Source organism: Petromyzon marinus, chromosome 38 (genome assembly GCF_048934315.1).
Source record: "Petromyzon marinus isolate PM22_M1 ecotype Great Lakes invasive population chromosome 38, UKy_Petmar_22M1.pri1.0, whole genome shotgun sequence".
Classification (NCBI taxonomy): Eukaryota; Metazoa; Chordata; class Hyperoartia; order Petromyzontiformes; family Petromyzontidae; genus Petromyzon; species Petromyzon marinus.
Window position 1 is genome coordinate 8,943,059 of NC_133704.1, and position 27,348 is coordinate 8,970,406.

Here is a 27,348-nt window from a genome sequence, read left to right on the forward strand (position 1 = left end):
TTCAGTTGGTTCCAGTTATAAGCATAGGCATGACTGACTATTTGCCAAATTTCAGCTTTCTGACCCTTCTAGAACACCATTAGAATTTTCTTCAAGCCACTCAGGCATCATCGTACCTGATACACTGTCTACATTACGTGCAACGGTGGCTTTCGCTCCGTTATAAATACCGTAATATTAATATTTACTTTAATTCTCATTTCTACACACACACACGTATAAATAACGCACACGTGCATACACATAGATTTTATTGCAGATGTAATGCTCGGCAAAGTCTCCGGTTTAATTTCCACATCCTGCGCGAGCAGGGAGCGAGGGATTACCAGGGCGCTGTGTGGTTCGTATGCGTGCCCTTATGATGTCAGGTTTGTAAGTTTTCCAGATTAATTCGAGGGTGGTCCACAAAGCCCACAGCCCAGTGTGGCAAGGCATGTTGAGGATTTGAAATATGTGAGCGGTTATTTAATACAGGTGTGGGTTTTTTTCTGTTGCTGCTTTCCCCCCCCCCCCTCCGCTTTTCTCATGGTCGCGAGGCCCACGTATGTTGTTTATTAAAACCAAACAAACTCGGCGCATTTGTAAACAACACTCGCCGTACAAAAGGGAAACATGTATAAGAAACGACATTTCGGGCAATGGCCCTTTGTAATATCACGTAAAATAGTTAATTGTGCTTGTGCACCACTGCCAGCGCTGCATCAGAACATTATTGTCTCTAGAAACATTAAATAAACAAGCCGTGGATGGCGAATGGATGATGAGAGACGGCGATGATGATGGCGGCAAATTGTGGAAATGAATTTGACAGCGAAGATGATGATCGTCATCAACGTGATTGTACAAAAGTCGATTTTGCATTTTTGACAGCACCTGGCGAGCAGGGGGTTGGACAATGCGGGGAAAGCACGTTAACTCTTATTATGAATCTATTACACATTCAATAGTGCCGTTATGTTGCTGGCTGCTTGGCGTTTTGGGCCTGCGTTTAGCAAGCGTGATAAAAAAAATAGAGCGTGCACAAAGAGTCGGCGAGGGTTGGCGGGCAAAGCGTTTTGCGCCTCGGTCTAAAACGACCGTCGGCGTGGAAGGGGGCGGTCGTTAGCGCGACGCGCATTGCCGGCGTGTTGGCGGTTGTAATGTGGCGAACGTGCCGTTTGTCTCCGCGCCGATCGGCGTGGCGCTCGGAGCGATTTATCTGCATGAATGCACGCGTAAAGTACTGCAACACTCGTCGTTTACAGCACGCACGGCCAAGTCTAGATGTACAATGAAAAGATTGTTTAGAACGACAAAGTCCATTAAATTACCATTCCCGTGTTCGCAAATGTTGCCCGTTGTAACAGGAGTGGCCCTTTTCATGTCGGTCCCCTTTTTTAGATGTGGGTGGTTTGGCTTAATTCCAAGAGCTTCATTCAAACACCCAACAACCCTTTATCTGCAGACCGCTGCGATAACGCACATTGTCAAGCACTATTCCCACTGCAATTTTTTTGCCTGTGGACGATGGCTACTCAGAGGGTAGCGCTTGTTTATTTTGACGCGTCTGCGACTATACCTTAATTAAATTACCCTTATGAATATACACATTTGGACTTACACTGACACGCGTTGGCCTAGAATTACAAATGACATCACAGAGGCTTAAATGCCCACTTAACACGCAAGGCACTTTGGTAATTCCATGCATTAGCGAGCTGGTATGGGAATTGAACGTCGATCCTGTGCTAGCTGGCCTACTGGCTAGCACATGCCTACATCTCAGATTTACGGCCGCCCAAGACATGTATGTATGAGTGTTGAATAAATATGCCTCATAGGCTGCGAGTGTGCCAGATAAAGAGAGGGGAAAGTGGGAGAGCGTGGTGCGTGTGGGATGGGGGCATGGTGAGGGCTCTACTCCTCCTTCGTTGGGAAATAATTCTCCACGTTTTTTTGTCTTTTCTTTTTTTGTTTTCCTGGCTTGGACATGCTTTGGGCATTTGCTGTAATTAACGTCGGGCCGCAGTCGGCAGAGTTCTCACACATTCAATACTCCCCTTGGCAGGCGGCTAAAACACACACGCGCGCACACGCGGCAGAGCGAGGAGCAAGCGGTATCGCAGATGACTAAATATCTAGCTGGAAAACAATCGCTTTTTTCATTCCAGCTCTGCCCTGTCTCAGCGCCCCGTTCCCAGGCTTTTCTCTTTCCATTTCCTGATGCCTTAACGGGCCAAGCAGCGACCGCGGCCACCCCACCCCGCCTCCCCGCGCTCCCCCTGCCTCGCGTTCCCTCCACTCCCGCCACCCGCTGCCATGTGTTTTTTCATACCAGCCTGAGCCAAAGCACATGGCTGGCAGGCGGTGCGTGTTCCTGTGCACAGCGGCTGGCAGAGCCTCCGGGGCGGGAAAACTTGCCATCAATTACAGGGGAGGGACTCTCACCCCCCTCTACCCCTCAAGGCCCCCCCCCCCACTTTGTTTAACTTGTTGTCAGCTGTGCATGGAACAAAGCACTTGATTTAACAGTGGTCTTGGGAATACACAATTATGCCACCAAAGATGTTGTGTAGGGGTTGTGTTATGTACACAATTTACGTGTGTGTGTGTCTACACGCTCAAATGGAGAGCCGTAGTGCAGCGGTCAGCACGTTCACGGCGAAAATCAGTAACGAATGTCTGAATCGGTCCTGGACCACCCCTTGGTCGACAAATGAGTACCTGCTGCAGTGTGCAAACAATCTCCACTACGGAGACAAAGGCGGCCGGGCGTATTGCTGGCTACCCCATCCCCCACGTGTGCCGTTCCGACCTTCTTCGGAGCTCGCTAACAGCACTTGCCCCAACAGTCTTTTGATGCTATACGGGGGGGGGGGTCTTTGTCTTTGTTTTTGACACGGTCAAGATGCTGTTCCGTATCTTCACGTGTTGGTCATCTAACGCTCGCTGTTAATGTGATAACTGAAAAACTGGCCGGGTGGTGATGCGGCGGAGTGCTGGTCTCCTCCCGTTTATTATAGGCTGCAAGTTCAGAAGGAGTTGATTCCTTCCGTTATCTCTCTGGGTTTAATAGAATGAGTACCACTTTTTAGGAAGTAAACAGTGTTTTTTTTTTGCAGCGGCTGCTCCTTGCCATAGGAATGTGGACTTTCCAGTACTTAGAAAGGCTTGCCGGTGGAAGAAAGCACTACGAGTTTGAGAATTCTCACACCGGCATGTCACAGTGAAGCAGGAAGCGAGAGTTTTGACGTTCATTTACTTCCCCATTCACAAAACTGCGTTTTTCCAACCATGCGTGTCGTAAATCCGTGTGTACCTATTCTGCGTGTACACCACCAATATGTACGCGCCCACACGCGCACACAGGATGGTGTGAGCCTGGTGGTTAACAAACTTGTAACTAAGCCTGTTTGCACAAAGTCCGCGATCCCAGCAGCTTCTGCCGGGCTGTACATTTCGACGGGGGGGGGGGGGGGCTCTGTGAAACGCCCCCCCCCCCCCCCTCTCCGTTGGCTCCGTGGCAAGTCAAATTTGCCGGCGGCAGCTTTCAAGTCGGCCAATTCCACAAAGATGTGAAAATCTCCACAACCTAATTGTGTGAATATGAGTACGTTGCAGATCTTTCAGGGTGGATTGTCACTCTCGCTGGCGCGGGGGGAGGGGGGTATTTAATTTAATGTTATCGCTCTCATTTGGTTCTGTTTTTTTTCTTTTTCTCATCAGTCGACACGGGACCAGGCGCTGCATTTGCGCCATTTGTTGTAAGCCACGTCCCCTCTCACCTGCGGCTTCTCCGTCTCACTCCGGCGTCTCCGGCCTCCCGACTCATTTGAGCAACGGCTCACTTGTCCCACCGGCTCTGCGGCTCGCACGCTCACTCCGGCTCTACTTCTCCACTGGCTCCTATGGCTCGCTGGCTCATTGGCTCTCATTAGTTCACTGGCTCTTTGGCTGGCACACACGTGGGGGGGGGGGGTTGAATTCAGACGTTGGTCACCTCGAGGGGTGGGTGGGTGGCCTCCATAATCCTCGGAGTTTAAAAAATCCGCATTAAGTGCCAGGGCCATTGTTTGGACCCCCCCCCCCACACACTCGTCTTTTGTGTGAGGAGAATTGTTATGTTGATAGAATAATGTGGGCAGATGCTATTAAATCAGGTTCGTATAACATCTGTCAATGTAAAGATTACTCCTTCCAATTCAATCCATTTCTCAGAACTATGCTTCGGTAATTAGCTTGATGGCTTAAAGGCCGGTAGGCTGAAGCGTCGGCCATGCATATAGTGCCCTCAACACTTGTCTGATGTTTTGTCATCATTGGTGGTTCGTTTCCTTTCTTTTAACTTGACATTTCTAGTTTTTGTACACGTATTTGTTATTGATATCGCCTTGTCATTCACATTAATTGATTTTCATTTATCATGGTGTGCCAAGTTACCTTTCAGCCCTGCTGGATGAAGGCCTCCCTGAGGGTTGTGTGATTATAATTAACTACACTGGTTAGTAAGGGTTGGTGAAGAGATGGCATCCCAGCTTTTACTCTCCACTCAACGTTGGCCGTGGCTGGCAATCAAGCTCGTGTGGCTGGGTTCAGAGCACGGCGTGCTAACAACCGCCGCTTCCACTTCTGCTCCTTGACTCGGCGGAACGTCCTCACCGACGGCCTAACGTTGGTGAGGACGTTGAAGTCAACACCAACCGTGCGCATTTCTGAGTTGAATCTTGACCCTGAGTTGTGTCGTGGCCCATGAATTGCGACTGTTCGATAAGTGGGGTCACAATTTCTAGAGTTGGTGCTGCACCCCCCCCACCCCCACCTCGGCACTGCGTGGCCACCTGGGATAGGGACACCACGGAGGCCGAGCGGTGGCCCGAGTGGAGCCATTTGGGTACGAGGGTCGCAGAACCCAGGAAATGTTGTCCTCGGCGGGAAGGCTCCGCTTGGAACCATCGCGCATCCCCGCGGCCCTGCTCGGTCGCAGCATACAATGCCGATCGTTTGATCTGCGATGTTCGAAGAAGTTTAGTCGTTTCCCCAAAAGTTGTTTATGGGCGCCGAGCTACCGGGAAGTCAACACGAGAGTCCGTTTGCTTCGTCGACGCGCGAAAGTGTTTTGCGCTTGTACGTGGCCGCTTGGAGCGTTCACCCCCATCCGCGTGGTGTTTCTGTGCAGCAGGTGCTGTTGAAAGGCCACTGGGATGTTAAGGCTTTCCAGTCACAATACAAGCAACCAGACGTTATATTTCATTGTCAGCTAGTGGTTATGATGTTGATGAACAATTAGCGGTTGCAGTTGTCAGCGGATGCAATAATGAAGAACACTCGAAAGTGCCGTTGTGACGCTGACGACTGCACGTGGGACAGTGGCTGCTACAACAGTGGCTGCTACGACGCTCAGTTCGTATTTACTGGGGGCAGCGTCGCCAACTCCCTCGGTGGCGCTTGGTCACAGCGTCGCGTACCGATTCATCGTTTAGAGTGGCACCACCCCCCGATGACGATTATCGCTCGTGACAGGCGAGGCGTGCGCGACAGCGTGACCGGAACGAGCATTAATTAATCGTGTCGACGCTCAAGAACGCGAAGAAACGCCGGGACGATGGCGGCGGCGATGACGGTGGCGGCGATGACGGTGGCGGCGCTGTGAGCCGCGCTCTGACCTGCACCCCGGCACGGCCATCCCCCGACGGCCCCGGTGCGTGCCGCTCGGTTGCACTGTCGGATGTTTTCGAACGTGATTTACTTATCGTCCGAGCCGCAATCTGCTGTTGAGCTTGGAAGGCGTCCACGTGCGGCAGGATCCAGATGGGGAGCGCCGCATCGTCTCTCGCCCGCGGGGCCCCTCGCGGGCCCGTTTTCAGCTCCACCGTATCGGGCGGAGGAATGCAGAGGCCCCGTGCCTCGTGGGAGAGTGTCCGCTTGCTTTGCTCGCCCCGCCCGCTCCTCTCGTTCGCTCCGACGTCTCGGAAGCCCCCCCCCCCGAGTCACGGTATTCTCTGACCTCTGCCGCGGGTCTGCGTTAGCGCAACAGCCAAGCCGGTGCGCGGGTTTGGTGGCTGGGATTGGACGAGGAGCCCGACCCCACGGTTTCGCTGGCTTTGTCGATCGCTGTTGGGTGCACGAGAAGAGGCAGTGCCCTCTCCACCAAACCAAAGCGCCGTCATCGTTATCGTTGAACGCGTGCCACCATGCCCAGAATGTCTCGCTTTCCTTGTCAAACCTATTGAGATAATGGCTGGAGTTGTGGGGTCACCACTTTTAAAAATTACGTCTTTGTGTTTTAACATCCCTGATATGACACTGACCATAACCGTAGCCAAACGTGCCAGATGCCGCCCGCTCATCAAACTTTCAGTGAATATTCATGATTTTAGTGTAACACATTTACATCGACGTTAACATGTTTACAGCTCCGAGCCGAGCTTAAGGTTTATCGTTGTGCCCATCTTCCCCATGCCCCCGTTCCCTGTATCCTGGTTTTGATGCACGCCTTTTCCCATCATGCCCATGTGCTGTGTGTGGTGTGTGTTGTGTGGTGTGTGTGTGTTCTTGACATGTATGATGAGTGATGTGTGCTTTGTGATGTACCGGTATGTCTGTTTGTAGTGTGTTGTTTCATGGTGGTGTGTGTATTCCTCTATTGACTGGGTCATGTCGCCCGCATGCCCAGCCGCGGCATGCCCAAGCAGCTTTTGTTTGGCTCGATAGAGAGGGGGCTAAGTGGGCGCTGAATGGGGTAGAGAAGATATGGACTGATGCGATACAGAAGGATGTGGAGTTGATTGGACTTGCCGATGACTGGTACCAGCGGTATCAAGATCGGCCTCTGTGGAGGAGGCTCGTGAAGGACGCTACTGGGCAGTTGGAGGCAGTCGCCCTCCAACAGCAAGGGAGGGGAGAGGAGCGACGCTCACAACAACGAGTGGAGCGCCGGGGAGCTAAAACGTGGCAGGGTGATGCATCCGCCAAATCATCCCAGTCGGTCAAGCGAGCCTTCGACACTGCACGTGACAGCCTCAAGGTGCACCTAGCCAGGCACGAGCGGCGTGGTGCGGGGCGTGGTGCGGTTTGCTTTTGGTGCACGCGTGTGACGCGTTCCCCGGTGTGGCGTGCCGTGCGCAGGCGGTGCTGGAGGACCACTCGGGCGGGGGATGCCGCATGGAGATGGAGGTCGTGCCGCTCTTCCTGGTGCCCGACACCAACGGCTTCGTGGACCACCTGCCGGGGCTGGCGCGCCTGCTCGCGCTGCGCCGCTACATCCTCGTCGTGCCGCTTATCGGTACGTTCCCACCGCGGCCTCTACGCCGTTCAATCTCACGGGCAAAGCCCCACGGAGGGCACCTGAACCGTGCGCGTTGCCGGAATCGACGTGGGTTCTTACGAGGATTTTAACAGCGGAAGGGGACAAAATACCGCACTTTCTTTTCTCCCCGTTTTTTTTTTTTTGCGCCATTCGTTGCTTCGCATCCGACGTTAAAAGTTCCCGCGACGTCGTTGGGGAAAAGTGCGGGCCGTTGTGTGCCGGCACCGTGCTCACAATTTGGCACGTGTGAAAAATAACCTGCAAATTACTCACTTGGGATTACGCATGGCAACATCGCTCCTGCTGTGAAACTAACACAGTGTCTGTGAAACGGCGCCTTTGTCTTAGAAGCCTTGCGCTATAAGAATGGCATGAATACAAATTGCAATCAATTACTAACAATATTATTATTATTCTTAGATGTGGCTAAGAATAATAATAATTAAGCTAAGTCAACAGGACATTTTTTTTTTAAGTTGCTCCATCACCCAAAACAGATGCATTTGAGAGGTGTTTAAGGATAATTAAAAAGAAAAGGAATATTAAATAAATACCTGGTGAGTACGCGAGGTGGTGGGTGAGCAAGATAGTAAGGAAGCGAGGGAAGGGGTGTGAGGCAGTGAGCGAGTTAGTGAATAAAACAGTGAACGAGACAACTGAGAGAGTGCGTGAGTGAGCAAGGGCAGTAAAACGGCAAGAGAGTGACTGACAAGTGAGCGAGAGAATAAGAGTGAGCTAGGGAAAGATTGAGAGAGAGTGAGCGTGGCTTAAGAGAATGAGAGTGAGCTAGGGGAAAGATTGAGAGAGAGTGAGCGTGGCTTAAGAGAATGAGAGTGAGGGACTCTTTGAGAGTGGGATAGTGAATGAGAGGGAGAATGTATGAGTGAGTAAGTGATTGAGTGAGGAGGGTGAGTAAGTGAGAATGAAAGAAATGAGCGAGTGAGAAAAATTAGCAAGTAGGAGAGGTTTAGTGAGTGATTTGATCGAGAGAGTCGATGAACCGAGTGAGAAAAATTAACGTGCAAGTGAGTGATTGAAAGAGTGAGTGAGCAAGTGAGAGAGTAAATCAAGCCAGTGTCAGTGAGCGAACGAGTAATTGGGTGAGTAAGCGTGCGAGCGAGAGAGTGAGCAAGTGAGTTAGCGAGTAAAATAACTGAGCAATTGAGTAAGCGAGCGATTGAGCAAGTGAGTTCGCGAGTGAGTAACTGAGTTAGCGAGTGAATGAGTGAGTAAGCAAGCGAGTGAGTAACTGAGCGAGTCGGTGAGTGAACGAGCGATTAAGCGAATGAGTAAGCAAGCAAGCGAGTGAGTAAGCGTGCGAGTGAGAATGAGAATGGGAGTTGTGTTGGATCCACTGGGTTCCCAGGCTCATTGTGGTGTTGGGCCAGCGGAGCCGTGTGGGCATGAGCCCCACGGCAGCGCGCGGGGTTGCAGGCGAGGGGCTGGCACGGCGCCAGCGCAAATTGCTGGCATGGGGTTGGGTTTGTGGGGCCGGCTTTTGGGGGTTGGGAGTCGAGGGAGAGTGGTGGCGAGGGTGATTGTGGTGCGCTTGCCGGTGAGGAGAAATGGGTTGTTGGCAGTGTTGGGGAGAGGATGGTGGTGATGGGGGGTGGGGGGTAGTGATGATTTGTGCGATGGTTGTGGTGGTGGTGACGATGAGATTTGGGAGTGGTGGTGCAGCGGTTAGCACGCCGCGCTACGGACACAGCGACCCGAGTTCGACTCCCTCTCACGTCCAACACCGGTGACAGTTATGTGAACCGGTCCCGGTCCTCCCCTAGATTGACTCGGCCTCAAGTGAGTAACTGGTGTGGTAGTAAACGCCGATAATGAGTAGACGGTCGGGCATAGTGCTGGCCACCCACCCACCCCCTCGCGTGTACCGCGCCAGCCTTCATAGATGCTCGCGAACAGCACTTGCCCCAACAATCTGCTAAGGCTACAACGGGGGGGTGGGGGATGATCTTTGTCTTTGGGATCGGTGGAAGTTTTCATAGGGGCTGGATCGGTCGTGATGATGGTGCAATTACATTGGTACGACGCCATTGTCGGCACCACCGGCTGTGGCAAAGTGGTGGCTGTTGGCCACAATTAACTTCGTTTTAGTTTTGTGTTTTTCACCGTTTCCTTTACTAATGCTTCTCTGTTATTGGCTCGTGTCGACCCCCCCCCCCCCCCCCCGGGGTCACTCTTGAAAATGAGAATCTCCTGGTCACTTTTGAGTTCTCACCTGGTTACACAGCATGAACTTCAAAGTGTTTTGGCTCCATGTACCTCATTGTAACTGCGTATAATTCACATTCATGACATATATAAACATGTGATTCTTGCGCACAAGTCCACACGTGTATAGTGACCCTTGGAATCAATTTGACGAATCGATGCAGCGATACATAATCAGTGATGATGGCAGTGGCGACGGCGGTAGGGATGGTGGTGGTGGTGTTGATGATGGTAGAGATGGTGGAAATCAAGGGGGTGGGTGATAATGGCAGAGGTGGCAGTGGGTGGAGGTGGTAGTGGTGATGTTGGTTGTGATGGGATCGTAATGATGGTTTGGTGCTGGTGATCATGATGGGGGTGGAAGTGATGGGGGCTGTGGTGGTGGTGGCGGCGGTGGAGGTTGTCTCAATAGTGGTTATTGTAGAGGCAGCGGCGCTGACAGAGGTGTTGGTGGTGAGTGGAGATGGTGAGTGGTGGCGAATGTCAGTGCTTGTGAATGCTTAAGTGATGCTGAGCGGTGGTGGTGGTGATGATGATGATGATTAGAGATGGTGAGAAGTGGTGAGTAGTGGTGGTAAATGGAGATGGTCAGTGATGTCCGTGGTGGTGGTGGTGGTGGTGAGTAGAGATGGTGAGTGCTGGCGAATGTCAGTGCTTGTGAATGCTTAAGTGATGCTGAGCGGTGGTGGTGGTGATGATGATGATGATGAGTAGAGATGATGAGAAGTGGTGAGTAGTGGTGGTAAATGGAGATGGTCAGTGATGTCCGTGGTGGTGGTGGTGAGTAGAGATGGTGAGCGGAGGCGGCGGTGGGTACACGAACGTCATGTGGAGGGTGGGCTGCTCACGGCGGCGCTCTGAACCCAGGCGTCTCCGCTCGGCGGGGAGAGCGAGCGAGCTGGCGCATTCGGCATCCCGTGACCAGATGTAGCCTCTCCATGCGGATGCGGGGTTGTGTTTACAGTGGAGTGCCCGTTGATAAATGATGTATTAGCCTGTTTACTCAAGGCGGTGGGCTTGTTTCATTCTTATAGAGAGCATATTGCAAGCTGAACAGCAGTTTGTCTGAATTTATGCTGCCAGATTTTTTTCTTCCCTTCCTTTAAAATGCTTTTTTTTGGGGGGGGGGGGGGGGGGCGGGCGGGAGGAACCTTTTTTCCAGAAAGGGTAAGACCTATTCTTATTTTTCATGATTTTTTTTTATTTCCTGCAAAAAAAATGTGGGCGGGGGGTGGTGGGAGGAGGCGGTTGGGCATCGCCGTAGACAATAGACGTGCGGCCTCACTGGTGCTGCAGAGGCCCCTTTGTGTGGCGCGCGCACATCCCCAGCGTGTCCAGGCCGGCGGTAATTTATTCAGGCATGCAAATGTTCAAGATGCGACACAAAGAGAAAACGGGGAGAGAGAGAGGAGGGGGGGGGGGTGGAGAGAGAGAGAGAGGGGTGGGGGAGGATGCGTGAAATGTCCAAAAGCCCCTGGGTGCCAACATTTGAATGACCCACAGCAGTGCGGAACATTACAAGTTACAAATAAAGTCACCTCTTGTCAGCCCGAGCGGTGAGCGAGTACCTGGGACATTGCCCTTGTTTTGCGCGCGAGCTTCCTCTGTTGGTTGAAAAGACGGACGGGGCTGGGACGCTCGTGCCCCGTGGACGCGATGGCGCCAGAGCACGAACGCGCGAGAGTGGGCCCGCACAGGCGAGGGGAGTTTGGCGATGAAGGCAGCCGCACGCTCAAATCAACCTGTGCTTGGTCGTGAAGGAAAATAAAACGTCGCTCTTGTCAAAGTAGATTTAGGGAAAAAACGTCAACTTTTAAAAAGGTTTTTACTGCATTCCCAATGTGCATTTAAGTCGAGTGATGGATGGAACTGTAAAGCGTATAAGAATTAAATTGAGTGTATTGTATAGGCTGAATGCGAGAGATTTGAAGTGTTAGTGCTGTAAATGTTATTTTTTTTTACTCTAACCATGTCACCTCCAGTCAAAACAATCCCACTGATTATCCAAGCGTACGGGTGCTCTGGCGTGTAGGATTTAGCAGCCAAGACACAAGGAATCTTGGGATCTGGCATGCAATTTCTAAGCCGTGGGAACACAAGCGAGCTCTTTAGCATTAGTGACCGCAACAGAGTCTGTTTGAAGACACCAGCTATGAGGCCGTACAAACGGAGCAACACATTTCTGGATAACCACTTTATTGAGCAAACGATGCCCCTAAGACGTAAATGCAGCCCCCCCCCCCACCCCCTTTTTGCTGCCAGGATTTTATGTTGGCGTCAACAACTTGTTACTGCTTTGTGTTGTAAGGTGGGTACAAGATCAATGTTTTATTTATATTCTTTTTACCAAAGTCTCTCCTTATTAGAGATGCTTCAGAGCTGAGAGCCTCCTTGTTACGCTTTCTCTTGCAGCGAGTGGCAGACGGTTGAGTTGTGTGTTGCCGATCAGTCGGGGACGGTGCCATGAGATCCCCACCCCACTGTGTCCAGGCTTTGGCCCTGAGGCTGAGGCCCAGTCTTGTGGAACCAAATAGTACGAAGACGCAGCAGAGTGGTTCCCCTTCCCCATAGCTCAGGATCCCAGCTGGGGCACCCGAAAAACAGGGGAAGGTTCTCAATGTGTCACGAAACAATGACGCAATTTGAATGTATTTAGTCCGTCCAAATGCAGCTGTATTGCATGCATGGCCTTCACAGATGAAATATTATTTTCAATAATAAAAATGCAAAGGACGGCGGTGATAAAATGCAACATGCCACATGGTGTGAGGCAGGAGGGTGACTCAGAGAGGATGGTCTCACGCTGCCGACAGGGAGGTCACAAGGTCAAATTCTGCCCCTACCCTCCCTCGGCTGTGCCAAAGCCAAGTTCCTTTGTGCCCGAGCGGTTCCCCAAACTTAAGCCCCACTGCTACGAGGCAGTGCTTGGCCAGTGTTTGTAGCCATGCTGTTTTTAACACAGTGCTGCCAAGTTGACCTCCATTATACGACACTGTTAGTGCCCGTGTCAGCCCATATTTACTACTGTTAGCTTATATTTCTTCTCATTGCACCAACTGTGACTGCAGGCAACGGTCCAGCTTGAGTATTTTTTTTTATTTCACTATTTGTAATTTCATAGATTTTTGGAACATTCATTGACAGATCAAGGCAGAGGAGTGGTTTTGTTTTGTTAGCAATTCGCTTCATCTTCAGGGGCGGATTTTTTTTTCCTTCCCACCACTAACGTGGCACGCTTCCTGTAAAGAAATCTCCGAGAAGACATTCCGGCTGAGCCGAGCTGCCAGAAGGAGACCCCGGCATCCATCGGCAGTGCTTCGCCCGTCCGAGCGCGACGCGCGAAGCGGAGGTTAGGCGTGCGGTGAGCTGCCCATGCTCCCAGTGCCCCAAGAGACAGAAGCCATCTCTCGTATCAGAGACGACACGAGCCCAATCTGCAGCAGGGCCGGCAGGATTCGCCAGGAACGCCAGGGCCTAGCATGGGAGACCCGCCATCTCTAAATTTGAGCCCGTCAACTACGCTCGTCCAGGCTCCTCCTCTGGCGTGCAGCCTACCTGAGGATGCAGCTCAGCTGGCACCGATGGTGAGGCTGCAAACTTGGGGGGGGGGCATCTCTCCTCGGGCCGAGGGTTCAGCCTGGGTAGTGCAGGTTGAACTCACATTGTTGAAGGTTAAGCGCATTGGTTGAAAAGGGCTTGGCGTGACTTCAGGTTGCTGTACATGAGCAAGCCGACTGTGGCCACCCTGTTGTTGTTGCTGCCCCGTACATATTAACGGTTATGCCACTAGTACACGAGTGCGCCTGCCGCGTCTGCCATGCTGGCGACTGGTAGTCAAGTTGCCCGTTTTGTGCCACTCGCCGTTTTTCGATGTCTGCCCAGGTCCAAGAGGCATCTCGAAGAGTTTTGCCTGTCGATGGCAAGAGGCTCGTTCCCGTAAGGATCCGCCGGATAGGCTGAACAAGCCTGAGGGGTCCTTGAAGGAGTTTAACAAACCTTTTAAATTATTTTTGCTATTTCCACGGCAATAATTGAAACTGGAGGGAGGGGGGGGGTGTTCAGTTCCAGAAGTATTCCTTGTTATGCGTCCTGGTTTTTGGGGTGAGTTTTTTTATTGTTGCACCAGAGGGTAAGACCTGGGGATAATGGCCCTCGCTGTAAACCGGCCACTCGTCATTCTCCAGTGTTCGGTTTGTCGTGCCCCGCACCCCCGATTAGCACGGTTGGCTACGTACGGTGCCAAAGAAGTTCAACAGGACCGTAGAGAACGGCGGGCCTGTCTTCTGTGGCGCAACTGGGGGAGTGGAGGTGTTTGGGGGGGGGGGGGCATTCATTGCCATTTCTGTCAGGGATGTGTGAAGACAAACATCTTCAATCCTCCCAGCGCTAGTCTCAGTTTCAGGCCTGGGTGCCGTCGTTATTCTTCATTCCTCCATCGCGTTATCACGTGGTTCCTCGATGTTGGCACACGTTATTTAAGTTCTCAGGTTGCGTGAACGACAAGGCTATAGTGTGCGGCGTATGGTTTATTCTAAGCTACCTCTTCTGGTCGAGACTGTTACTGTTTGAGAGGACTCTTCTCTGCAGCGGCGGTTGATTTAACTGTAATGAGTACGTGGCAACATGGGCACCAACGGCTTTCAGCCGAGTACAAAATCTACCTTCCTGCCTTACTCTCGCACATGTCTGCATTTTCTCGACGACCGTTTCACGCATGAGTTAGATTCCACCCGATGAAGTCACCCGACTTGTCTGACCCCCATCCGGTGGAATTGTCCTCTTCAAGTCGCTTTGAACTCCTGGCAGGCGTAGAAGAAGAGTGGCAAATAACGGCGTGCGTAATGGCGGCGTGGCCCTGTGCACGCCTCCCGTGCAGATTACCAACCCGCGGTCACATACACACAGCCGTGGGTTGACCTTTGACCTGGCGAGAGCCCCCGTAGATTTAGAGTACAAATATTTCAAGAGAAACATTGGGAAACTCTGTTCGTCCAGGGGTGCAGAATATCCGTGATTTACTTCATGGTAATTTTTTTTTATTGGGATTGAGAGTTATGAGGTTGTTTTTCTTCTTTTTTTTGCCGTCTTTAATAATTGGTGGAGGCCATCTGCTGTCTACCCATGAAAGGCCGCTCTCGACTTAGCGGAGGTTTAGATTAAAACCCAGGCGCTCATTGGTGTTGACTCAACGTAGGTATAAGCTCATCTCTGCATCAGTCCAGCTGGCCACCTCCCGCGTTCCGGACTTTGATTTAGGAATTCGCCCGTCGGAGAACAAATAAATAAAAGAGCTGTGAGGCGGATGCATTTTGTGCGAATCAATGTATCGTTTACCGCCTCCACGTGTTTGACATTGCAAGTGCAATGATCGCCTTCGGCGATCCTGCGGAGCTGAGCCACCATGCAAGCAGAATTCCTCTGACACTGCACGGCCCGTACTTCAGATCACAGTCGCCGTTCTTGTGCCGGGGTGTTGATACACATAAGGGGGAGGCTGGCTGACTCGTTATCTGATGTCACATGGCAGGTCACTGGGCCACCACGTCTGATATCCTGAATTTCAGATTCAGGGAACCATACCTGATTAAACTTGGTTCTCAATTATCGTGGTTTCATGGTCTGAGCAGGGTCACCAATGACACTACTCTTGTGTTTATTCCAGTGCTGAGAATTTCATTTTAGAAAAATGTAATTGCGATGCAAATTGAACTCTTTGTAGGGTATATAAAAGTTGTGCCCCGAGTGTGGATAGAGTGTGTCCTATTGATGTATTCAAAGTAAGCCGAAAAGGCTACCCAAATAAATAAATAAATAAACGTCAAAAGAAACCAAATCACTTGAACCGGAACACAATTTGCATGCTAATTGGGCAGCTCATTAGTTTTTTACGACGTCATCTTTCATGTCCGTTCTCTGACGCAGGGTTGTGCACTGCTCGCTCTTGAGAGTAGTGAATGGAAAATGAGTTGCCTCTGGACATGATGCCAGTAGCCGCGCAGTTGGAATAAAATTAGGGGAGAAAAGTTTACCCTCCTGGACACAAAACCACAATTTGAAGAGAGTTTAAAAGCCAGAGTGTTTATGTTGATCTCCGTTGGCCCTTGTGTGCTGTGCTATTACCCCACGGCCCACTTAAGTCGCGTGATCGCCCATTTAATAACAGCCCGTTTTTCAGGACGGTCTCTGATTGGGATATTTGGTCATTTCCTCATCGGCTCTTTCACCATTTGGAAGGAAACTTGCGTGTCCAGTCTTTCTCGTGTTTGATTGTGCCTAAACTTCGTTCATAACTTCAGTGTGGCATGATATCTATGTATGGGGCCGGTAAAACTATCTCTGTATCTACTTGCCTACATATCACCCTCCCATGACCCCGCTCCACGCCTCTCCATGTACTCCTCTACCTCCCTCTCTCCTGCCCTCCATCCACACATTCCTCTTTGCCCTCTCTCTCTCCGTTTCTCCCAACCTACCCACCTCGCCGCCTACTTGCCCGCCTGCCTGCTTGCGTACCAACTTTTCAGAACGAGAGAGATATGCGTGTAAATTAACACGCGCGCACGTCAGGAAAGGCACACGTGAAGCGCTCGTGCAAACAGTAATACGCGGAGTTTTGTGACACCCCCCCCCCCCACCGACGGAGACACCTGAGCGGTTGTACAGCAGGCGTGTTTACCGCTCATCGTCGTCGTAGAAGCCACGTCGCCTCCAGCCCTGCTGGGTGTATTCCCCTGCCACCCCCCCCTCCCCCCCGCCTTCTGCCGGCCGATGGAAAGGGCTCTCGCAGAAATCTGCGGAAAGCGTCCTGGTTTAACACGCAAGGTGATACCGCGTCAATTGCGCGTTTGAAACTTTGCCAGGCGCTTCCCCTGGAAAGTTCGGTTGAACTTTGGTTGCAGGTCAGCATGCGCAAACCTCTCTGTTCGCGTTTTGCTTGAACTTGACTCGCTAGAAATATTCTCACGCCACCTTTGTAGCCTCGGCCACGAGCTTTGGTGCCTCCGAGAATGTTTGGCCAGCCTGGTTGTGGGCTAAGTGCTGTTCGCTGGTGTTTCATGGACATGGGTTTGGCAAGGGGGGCGGGGCGGGGGGTGGTTCGGTGGGTGACCCACACAGCGCCCACTCCACACAGGCCCTGCGGCTGTGACGGGCGCCAGGTGTTCATTTCGCAATAACTCCAGCCGTTCCCATCCTCCACACTCGCCCCCCTATGTGTGGTGTAACCTTGTTCCACACCCTCCCTATGTGTGGTATGGCCTTGTTCCACACCCTCCCTGTGTGTGGTGTGGCCTTGTTCCACACCCTCCCTGTGTGTGGTGTGGCCTTGTTCCATCCCCTCTCTGTGTGTGGTGTAGCCTTGTTCCACACCCTCTCTGTGTGTGGTGTGGCCTTGTTCCACACTCTCCCTGTGTGTGGTGTGGCCTTGTTCCACACCCTCCCTGTGTGTGGTGTGGCCTTGTTCCACACCCTCTCTGTGTGTGGTGTAGCCTTGTTCCACACCCTCCCTGTGTGTGGTGTGGCCTTGTTCCACACCCTCCCTGTGTGTGGTGTGGCCTTGTTCCACAGTCTCCCTGTGTGTTGTGTGGCCTCGTTCTACACTCACCCTGTGTGTGGTGTGGCCTTGTTCCACACCCTCCCTGTGTGTGGTGTGGCCTTGTTCCACACCCTCCCTGTGTGTGGTGTAGCCTTGTTCCACACCCTCCCTGTGTGTGGTGTGGCCTTGTTCCACACCCTCCCTGTGTGTGGTGTGGCCTTGTTCCACAGTCTCCCTGTGTGTTGTGTGGCCTTGTTCCACAGTCTCCCTGTGTGTTGTGTGGCCTCGTTCTACACTCACCCTGTGTGTGGTGTGGCCTTGTTCCACACCCTCCCTGTGTGTGGTGTGGCCTTGTTCCACACCCTCCCTGTGTGTGGTGTAGCCTTGTTCCACACCCTCCCTGTGTGTGGTGTGGCCTTGTTCCACACCCTCCCTGTGTGTGGTGTGGCCTTGTTCCACAGTCTCCCTGTGTGTTGTGTGGCCTCGTTCTACACTCACCCTGTGTGTGGTGTGGCCTTGTTCCACACCCTCCCTGTGTGTGGTGTGGCCTTGTTCCACACTCTCCCTGTGTGTGGTGTGGTCTTGTTCCACACCCTCCCTGTGTGTAGTGTGGCCTTGTTCCACACTCACCCTGTGTGTGGTGTGGCCTTGTTCCACACTCACCCTGTGTGTGGTGTAGCCTTGTTCCACACCCTCCCTGTGTGTGGTGTGGCCTTGTTCCACACCCTCTCTGTGTGTGGTGTGGCCTTGTTCCACACCCTCCCTGTGTGTGGTGTAGCCTTGTTCCACACCCTCCCTGTGTGTGGTGTGGCCTTGTTCTACACTCACCCTGTGTATGGTGTGGCCTTGTTCCACACTCACCCTGTGTGTGGTGTGGCCTTGTTCCACACTCACCCTGTGTGTGGTGTGGCCTTGTTCCACTCTCTCTGGATTCCATAGCGTGGGCAAACATGGCGGGGCATTGTGTCACACGGCTTGTTTTTACAGAACATTTATCGTTGAGGTATCGAGCACTATTGAAGTCCCATTTCTAATTAATATCAAGCGAAAGCTCCGTGCACATTTTGTTTTATCCTGCACACGCGGGGATAAAATTCCGGCCTTCCTACTTGCCCCAATGGTCTGTTAAGGCTATGCGCGGGGTGGGGGGGGGGGGGTGGAAATCTTCCTCCTTTGTGGGTGAACCACGTAAGTTGTAGTGAACATAAGGTGAGCGAATGAACGCTTTGCGTCTGAGACGGTGTGCATTAACGCTTATTAACTCACGGTAAAGGGAGGAACGCCGGGGTCATTGCTGCGGGTGACCGTTGTGTGTGCGCGTGTGCGAGTGTGCGCGTGTACGCATCGAGGAGAGCAGCTTATTTGTCTTACTTAAACAAATTAATTCCATCTTGGGCAGCACTGCACGCGAGATATATGCCGAGTTACTCGACTGCGCCACTTAAGAACCAGCGCCATTAATTTCCCACCGAGTGGGTGAGTGTGTGCGCCCGCTCCCGCCGAGCACACCCCCACAGGCCTTTGTCCGTACCCCGTGAGTGTGTGCGCGTGTGTGTACGTGTGAGTATGTGTGTGGGGAGCGATAGTGTAGCGGTTAGCGCTACGCTGCGCTACGAACCCGGCGACCCGGGTTCAATTCCCGCTCACGGCCAACACCAGTGACGATTATCTGAACCGGTCCCGGGCCTCCACTAGGTCGACTCGGCCTCAAATTAGTACCTGGTGCGGTGTGTAAACATTGCCACTAGGGAGATAAAGGCGGTCGGGCGTGGTGCTGGCCACCCACCCCCTCGTGTACCGTTCCGGCCTTCATAGGTGCTCGCTAACAGCACTTGCCCCTACAGTCTGTTAAGGCTATACGGGGGATCTTTGTCTTTGTCTGTGTGCATCTGGGGAGTGGTGGCGCAGCAGTTAGCGCACCGCGCTCAGAACCCGGCGACCCGAGTTCGATTGGCGCTCACGGCCAATACCAGTGACGATTATTTGAATCGGTTCTGGGTCTCCCCTCAGTCTACTCAGCCTTATATGAGTACCTCGTGCAATGTGTAAACGTCGCCGCGAGGGAGACAAAGACGGCCGGGCATAGTGCTGGTCAACCCACCCCCTCGTCTGCCATGCCGGCCTTCATAGGTGCTAATCGCTAACAGCATTTGCCCCAACAGTGTGTTAAGGCTATATGGGGGTTATCTTTTGTCTTTCAGTGTTTGTGCATGCGCATATTTCATGTCCGTTAATTACTTTTTTTCACGATTTGTTCTGCATGCTTACTTGTTCACGGTTTTCCGTTCTCTTCAGTGCAACTCTCCACGATGCGTTTAACCTGAGACCGCTTGAAATTAATTCTCTCTCGCAAGAGAGACCCGCAGCAGAGTTGGGGTTGCACAGAGACGGTTGCTTCTCGATTTTGTGAAACCAGCTGCGACTTGTCCGTACGTTGAACCTCTCTTGCACCGCACGTAGCCAACCTCGCTCATCGGAGGTGCGGCTTGGTTGACCAGGCGTCGGGTTCTGCATCGACACTCATACACAGCGGCCTGCCCTTGCACACACCGTGTTTGACGTGTGCCACGCACAGCCTCATCCTGCCGGGGAGATGCCGAGGTGCCGCTCTCTGAACCGAACTTCTCAAGAGTCGTTCGCTCCGTGCCTGATGCCGCCACCGCGAAATTCGCCAGGGGCCAGCTCCGGGTGCCGAACCTAGGCCGTTTGGAGGCGTTAAACTCCGCCGTCTTGACACGCCCATTATGAACATCCCCTCGAGACGCTGGGGCTCCAGGGCGCAAACCCCCCCCCCGCTCCCCTCCAAGCCCACGAGAGAGATCTCTTCCGAGGTGTTAGCTCGGCGCTCTCACACGGCCATTATGAGCCCCGCGAGAGCCCACCGGTGGCGCGGTGCGCCCGTGTGCGTGTGCAGTGATTAACGAGCTGGACGGGCTGGCGAGGGGCCAGGACGCGCGGCGCGCGGCGCAGCAGGCGCGGCTGGTACAGGAGCGGGCGCGCGCCGCCGTCGCCTTCCTGGAAGGGCGCTTCGAGGAGCGGGAGCCGTGCCTGCGGGCGCTCACGAGCCGCGGCAACGAGCTCGAGTCCATCGCCTTCCGCAGCGAGGACACGGCCGGGCGGCAGGTGGGACACGCACCCACACGGCCGCTCGCCCGCTCTCGCCCGCCCGCTCACCTCCGATTAGCACGGTTGGCTACGTACGGTGCGAAAGAAGTTCGACACTTGCGTGGAAAGGCACGCCCGGGCTCCCGCGTACCCACACACCCACACACGCGGGCACCCATGTGTAAACACGCTTTTCTGTCCAGAGATACACCCAGGTGCCCACGTACCCACATGCCCACACACACACCCAGGCACTGATGTACAGACACACGCGTAGCTGTTCAAAGGCACACCTTGGCCCACTGGGGGCCCCCCACCGCGCACCGTCGCCCACATCCGCCGCCGGTGGTCCAAGGGTGGCTCTTGCGACGCTCGCCCGGCGCTAACGGCGCCCCCTGCCCATGTGCCCTCCCACAGGGGAACAACGATGACCTCATCCTGTCCTGCTGCCTGCACTACTGCAAGGACAAAGCCAAGGACTTCATGCCAACCAGTAAAGGTGCTCGCGTGCAACCACTCACTGCCTCCTCCGCTCGCTGCTCACCTGCTCGCTGCTCCCCCACCACTCGCTGCTCCTCCACCACTCAAGGTTTCCGGAACACAGTGGAGTGGTGTGCACACGCGTCCGACACGCGCCCAGCACGCGGCATTACCACGCTGCATCACCACGCTCACTCGTCACGCTGGGGGTGTGGCAGTGTGTGTGTGTGTGTCGTGTGTCTGTTTGACCGGAGTGTTACTGTCTGTGTAGCTGCCTGTGTGCACGCGCGTTGGACCTGTAACGCTGCGTCCACCTCGCGATTCAATGAATCGGCACGATCCGGCCATCGCGATTTATTCTCAGCATTGTTTTTAACGCTGTGGTGAAGGTAACATTTCCAGTGGTTGCAGGGGTCACGTGACCCCATTACGGCACAAATTGAGAATAATTGATTCTCCCGCAAATGACTTATGCGTGTGTTGCGATCTTAAGAATTAATTTTTGTCAATTAATCGATGCGTAGTCGCATGCCTGATGTGTGTGTTGCTGACTGTCGTTTGCGCATGTGTGTATCGCTGGCTGGTGTGTGGGTGTTTGTGTGCGACTCGGCCTCAAACGAGTATCTGGCGTGGTGTGAGAGGGACACGAGAGAGACAAAGGTGGCCGGGCGTGTTGCTGGCCACCCACCCGCTTCGTGTGCCGTGCCGACCTTCATAGGTGCTCGCTAACAGCACTTGCCCCAACAGTCTTTGTTTTCTATACAGACTACCATCAATACGAAATTGCCGCCTTGGCAAATTTAACAAACAATATATTTATGAATCGACTGAAATTAATTCACTAAAATTACAAAGCACATCAGTAAACCTTCAGAGCCGATATTTTTGGCTAACCGACCAACAGGAAAACGTTTACGTTGGCAAATGTGGGACACAGCAGACTTGGCTGGGATTCTTGCACTGAGCGCTCTTCAGAAATCCAGAGCCGGTCCAAGTCTCGCGTAAGTGACAGTGAGATATTTTGCCCTCACAAAGGCCAATCAGTCACAATACGGTTGGTCCGTTTCCTTGCAGTGATCGTATTTGCATTTTACACACGTAGCACATGTGCGTCGTTGTGCGTCCGCCGGGAGAGGTGGCGACAGCACTGCGCCCCGAAGCCAGCGACCCGAGTTCGATTCCCATAGCCACGAATCGCATTGACGCGTGGTGTGGGCCGCCCTGCCCCCAGGTCAATTCGGCCTAAAATTAGTACCTGGTGCAATGTTTGACCGCCATCACCAGGAAGCCAGGGGCGGTGGTGCTGACCACGCCACACCGCCGTGCGCCCCTTTTACCCCGTCTCTCCATAACAGTCTTTGACTTGCGTGCAGCGTAACTATGGTTGAAGATTTCCAATCGTTCATCCCCACTGCTTTCTTTTAAGTGAACCCAGTGCCTTTGAATGCGACGTCCGGTGATCGCAGACTTGCACCTTTGTGTTAACACACAGACACGGCGGTGGGGGGTGGGGGGTGTGGGGTGCCCCTCTCAAGGGGGCACGAGGACCGGCGGCATGAAAGTCGGGTCGAGGAGACCGTTTTAGACAGCTCTGTTGGAGCGATATCACCAGCAGACAGGTGGTGCTGAACTCACTAGCTGATGGACCGAGATAATGAGAGACAGCACTCCTTGCTGCTGGGAGAGCGGGCCGACTGCCAGGTGGAGGGAGAGACGCAGTCGTTCAAGACGAGTCTCTGTTAGGCACACGGACAACGGGGCCCAAGAGGGGCCTTCGAGGTGCCTCCGTGCGCCGTGCCAAACCTCGCGATGCAGTTTCCTACAAGAGCAGGCAACGCCATATGTTCACATTGCCATTACAAGGCTGCCACTGCGGAGGGAGTGAGGGCGGCCATTGGTTCGCGTATTTTGGTACGAGCGAGGCAGCCCATGGTGGGTGCAGAGTCATATTTTACCCCTCACCAGTATGCACTGATCTATGTAGTAAAGTACGCTCAGACGCAAGTTATAGTTGGTGACTCAAATTCGTATTGATATTATCACCGTCATCGGCTACGCCACCATCGTCATTCGTCATTTCCTCACCGGGGTCACGTTGAGCACTGAGCCAGGGGGAGGAAACATTTGCATAAAGGGGTGTGCCTAAGCAAATGTTTTTGAAGACGCCTTCTGATTTGCCCAGGCCCGATCCGGCAGCTGCCCCCCCCGGGTGATCGATGATTTGTGAATGGGGAAGCGGATTGAAAAATGCAGCGGAAAAAGGCGTCTAACTCTGCGCGCCATAGCAATACGCCCAATAATTATTAAACATCGCTTCAAAATGTAAAAAAAAACAGAAGTTAGAAAATTACTTACACGCTATTTACGTTCCTACTTGAATGCATGTTCATATATAAATTTACTTAATACAAATTTAAGCAAACGTTTAAGAAAGGGTGCCACCCCAACGCCCCGAAATGTCCGGCCGCCACTGGTCACACAGTGGACACCGCACGGGGCGGAGAGACCTTCAGTCCAGCAGTGGATTGGCAAAGGGTTGAATGTGACAAATCAGTGTATGTATAGTGCAGGTGTGGTGGGTCCTGTGACACGGTGCTGCCAGTTGCTGCTGCTGCGCTGCTGCTGTGCTGCTGCTGCGCTGCTGCGGCCCGCCTGATCGCCACGCTCGCACAATTTGCCAAGATTGGGCTGAGCCCTGAGTGAAAAGCTCCCAGGCAAACAACAATAATGATTATAATGACAACGATTAACACAAAATCTTTTTTGTAACGCGCGCAGATTTCACAAAACGGGCAAATCGCAGTTCAATCGTGGACTCTTCTAGTGATGATTTGCAGTGACAATAATTACTGCAGATGTTGCCGGCTCTTCCGCAAATCCGGTTCGCTGACCGCCCCCCCCGTGCCGTCCCCGCTCGCGCCCGTCCCCCAGGAGACCCGATCCGCCTGCGCCGCGACGTGGTGCTGCTCACGGACGACCGCAACCTGCGCCTCAAGGCCCTGACGAGGAACGTGCCGGTCAAGGACGTGCCGACCTTCCTCGCCTGGGCCAACGTGGGCTGAGGGCGAGCACACGGAGCGACCGCCCCGAGGGATCGGAATAGGAGCGAGCGGCGGCTTCCTCGCGACGCACGCGTGGCGCGCGTTTGACGACCGCGCGCCCGTGCTCCCTCTGAGAGGAGTGCGGGGTGAGGCGGGCGAGGGCGGTAAGGCGACTACTACGCCCGTGTGGCTACCTCCACCCCCCGCCGCGGCGAGCCCCGGCGGCCGGCACTCGCGGGTGGCGGTGACCCGCGGGCGACCGGCACGGCAACCCTGGCACGATCGGCGGTTGCGGCTCGAGGTGGTCGGTGGTGATCTCTGGAGAGAAGTGTAGTAAAAAAAAAAAAAGGAAAAAAATAAGAATGTATTGTTAAAAGTGTTTAATGGAAAAAAAGGTGCAACCAGAAAGTTCGGGAAAAAATATTAATCGGTTGCGCAGGGGGTTTAAATGTTGAAAACAATTATAGAAATGTCAAGAACAAGATGTGGAAATACCACGAACGTCGAATTCTGAGAGAAGCGGTGGTGGTGGTTGGTTCTGGGTTGTGTCTCACCCCGTGCCGCACAGTGACGTTTGTTGAGAAGAGAGTTCGCTGGGCAGAAGTGCGCTTTGGGGCGGCTGCAATTGGCAAGAATTATTATTTTTTTAAAGGCTAGTGTTGGTGGAAGGCATTGAAAATAGTGATGCAAAAAAATACTTGCTATTATTATTAACACTTTGGGGAGTTTTTTTGGAAAAGCTTTTAAAACTCCACTGTTGGAACCAAAGCATCAGTGGTGAGGCTCTTGGCAAAGACAAAATAAAAGTGTAACATTAACCTGTCAGGTTATTTGCTTTAAAGTATTCCAAACGATCTTTATATTTTTAATTTTCCTTTTCCTGATTGAGTTAAATGCCCCCTTCGCGAAGCCTGACACAACCCCTCCTGGGCCGAACCGCTGGTGAGGCAGCGTGCCACGACTCGTGGATGACAAGCACTGCCCCGTGGACTTGGTGGTGCGTCGAGCCGTGGCGATGATGGCATCACGGTCTGAGCATTTGAGACCGGAGACGGAGCCGCGTGCCGCGCTCTCTCGGTGGGCCTTGCGCCTCCTCCCCCCCCCCCCCCCCCCGCGCGCCGTTTGTCTTTAATAAAGGGCAGGGGGGGGGATGGTGGTGGAGGGCGTTTAATGAGCAACAGAGTCGCGGGGTTTTCGTTTCCCTCGCTCGCTCTCAGCCTGTGAGCCCGGCGGAAATGTACGGATTCCTCGCTCAATTCCGCTCGTCCTGCGAGGGCGGTGGTCGTGGGTTTGGGGTGGCGCGGTTCATGGGGGGGGGGGGGGGGGGGGGGGGCTCGCGCGGCGCAAGCCCCCCCCCTCCCCACCCTCGTGAGCCGCGCGGGTTCGTGGGAACGCACGCACAGCGCGAGGCTGCTCAGCCCAGCCGCCCCCCCCGTTCAACTCGCGCCTAACCCCCCCCCCCCCCCGCCAACTCGCCTGACCGCTTTTTGGCCACGGCTCGTTTTTGAGCGAGCGCCCTCTTGCCGGATTCCAACTTGACGCTGAGCGTCAGGGGAGCTGCTAACAGTTGTTATTCACTCTGCGCCGGACTTGGCAGCGCCAAACGGTGCACACTTCCTCTCCTGCCACCCCCACCCCAGCACCGTCTCCCCGTTGTATTTTATTCTCTCCCCCCCACCCCCCCCCCGTTCTCTCGCTCTCTCGGTGTTTGGCCAGTCCGCGTGCAAGTGGCTTGAGATTCACACCGCCCGACAGCCTGCCGGGCGCCCTGCCACTTTTGCTTCAAGTCCATCCCCGTTGCTGCAATGCTGAGCGAGCTGGCACGGAGGGGAATTTCATGTTTAACGTGCGCTTTGGGGTCGAGGCATGCTGACGTGATTGTACATCAAAAGGAATCCACGTTGAGCTCGTGACGGCTGCTGTGCTTTTTTTTGGGTGGTACGAGTGTGTGCCCCATGTGTTTCCGTATTGCAGGCAACACGTGTGCCATGGATTTGAGTTGGCGCGTTGTCTCGCAGGCCCTAAGCACCCGAGTTTGATTTATGTGCCGTGCACATCGGTGGCAATTGGCGTTCCGGCTCGCCGCATTGTCAACTCGCCCTACCGTACACAGTGCATAAAAAACATTGGCACTGGAGAGACAAAGGTGGCCGGGAGTGAGCGGTGCTGGCCACACCTCCCCTTTTCGGTGCTGTGCCAACCTTAATAAGTGCTCGTTAGCAACACTCCGACCAACAGTCTTTCCAGGCTAGAATGGGGATCTTTGTATTTGAGCTCAGGTTGTGCATGTGCCTGTGTGTTTGTGTTTTGGAGCATTCATATCTGCTGTTTTCAGTCATGTTTGGCTTATACGTGCGTGTTCATTCATTTGAGTAAAAGTAAAAAAAAAATGTTCAATTCCATTTTTTGCGTATAAATAAAAGTTGTCTGAATTGTGTTAGGTGGACATCACGTAACACAATTCCATCCTCAATTTCATCGAACTTCGGGGCGGATGTCTCGTCAGGAAGATGTCCTCCGCAAGGAGGTGGCGCTCGACATGTCTCGTTGGGGCGAGGCTCCAGCGGCTGCGTAAGATGGCGTTCCTCTCGTTCAGCAAACGACGACGCGGGGAAACCCATTGAGGAATTATTTCCCGAGACCCAGATGCGTTTCAGGGGAAGATTCGGTAAAGATGTAAACAAAGATATGGTAAAATGGAACCGGACCATCTGTGGCTTCTTGGTCCAGGAGTTTTGAGACGGCGGTGGACCACGGGATGGCCGAGACCCAGAGGAGGTTGAGGAGGAAGGCCCCCTGGTCGGTTTTTGCGGCAGGTCGGCTGGTTCACTGGGGGACCCCCCCCTCCTGCGTAACGAGGAGCGCACGTGCGGGTTGCACTGGCAGCTGAGCGGTTGCGTTTCGATGTGCGCGCCACTGGCGCAAAACACCGGCGACCGTTGCCGATCGCGCGGTGACCCCCGACCCCCGTGCGCGCCCACGTTTTGACGGACGTAGAAAGTGAAACGTGAAAACGGGCGTAGACGAGGTTGTTTGTCTGCAATAACAAAAAGTTAAATACGTGGCTTTATTTTAGTGTTCTTATTGTGTTATAAAACTGTTTTGAAAATAAAATAAAAAATGTTAAAGAGACTTTCTTTCTCTCGAGTGTGAATCGCGTCGTAACGGGCGTTCACCGACGGCTCTTCCCCCGCGACAGTCTCTGTGGCCGAATGCAGAGCGATTGTCTCAAGAGGTGTTTGGCCCTCATTGTTGCCGGTCTCCTGTCACCGTGTTGGCGAACTTCGCCTTGTCGTGCTGAGACGGTACTGCACTGGCTTGTCTCTCCGCATTCAGTTACAAGCAACAATTGAACAAAAATGTTTTACCAGGTAAGACCCACTGAGCTATATAGCTATTTTTTCATAAGCGACCTGGCCACATGATAACGAAGTGGCTTATCCCGTAGAAATGTATAGCAGCCGAATACTCTCAACGCACGCATGTTGACCACGAGGAAAGAGAGGAAGACACCGCAAACTCCAAATATACAGCAGGTGTCTGGGTCGGGATTGGACCCACGACCTCCTGTATACCAGGCGAGGTAGTTAACATCTCGCCACAATGGGGGGGGGGGGGGGGGGGGGGTAGGCCACAACACCGATCCGTGCGGTTCAACAGCCGCACTACCACGACTACTG

The 27,348-nt window shown here is 53.4% G+C and overlaps 1 protein-coding gene across 5 annotated transcripts in view; it reads left to right on the plus strand.

Annotated features, from left to right (window-relative positions):
* SMG6 (SMG6 nonsense mediated mRNA decay factor) overlaps positions 1 to 26,800 on the plus strand; it is a 189,103-nt gene extending 162,303 nt beyond the window's left edge. For 4 of the 5 annotated variants that reach the window (XM_032967690.2, XM_032967687.2, XM_032967688.2 and 1 more), the window contains exons 17-20: positions 7,105 to 7,261; positions 19,957 to 20,165; positions 20,565 to 20,646; positions 23,559 to 26,800. In XM_032967690.2, the coding sequence (XP_032823581.2) occupies positions 7,105 to 7,261; positions 19,957 to 20,165; positions 20,565 to 20,646; positions 23,559 to 23,689 (579 nt within the window). In that variant the 3' untranslated portion in view covers positions 23,690 to 26,800. Of the gene's footprint in view, positions 1 to 7,104; positions 7,262 to 19,956; positions 20,166 to 20,564; positions 20,647 to 23,558 lie in introns of those variants that run through there. The other variant, XM_032967691.2, reaches the window with a different exon arrangement.
* The last annotated feature ends 548 nt before the right edge of the window (positions 26,801 to 27,348 follow it).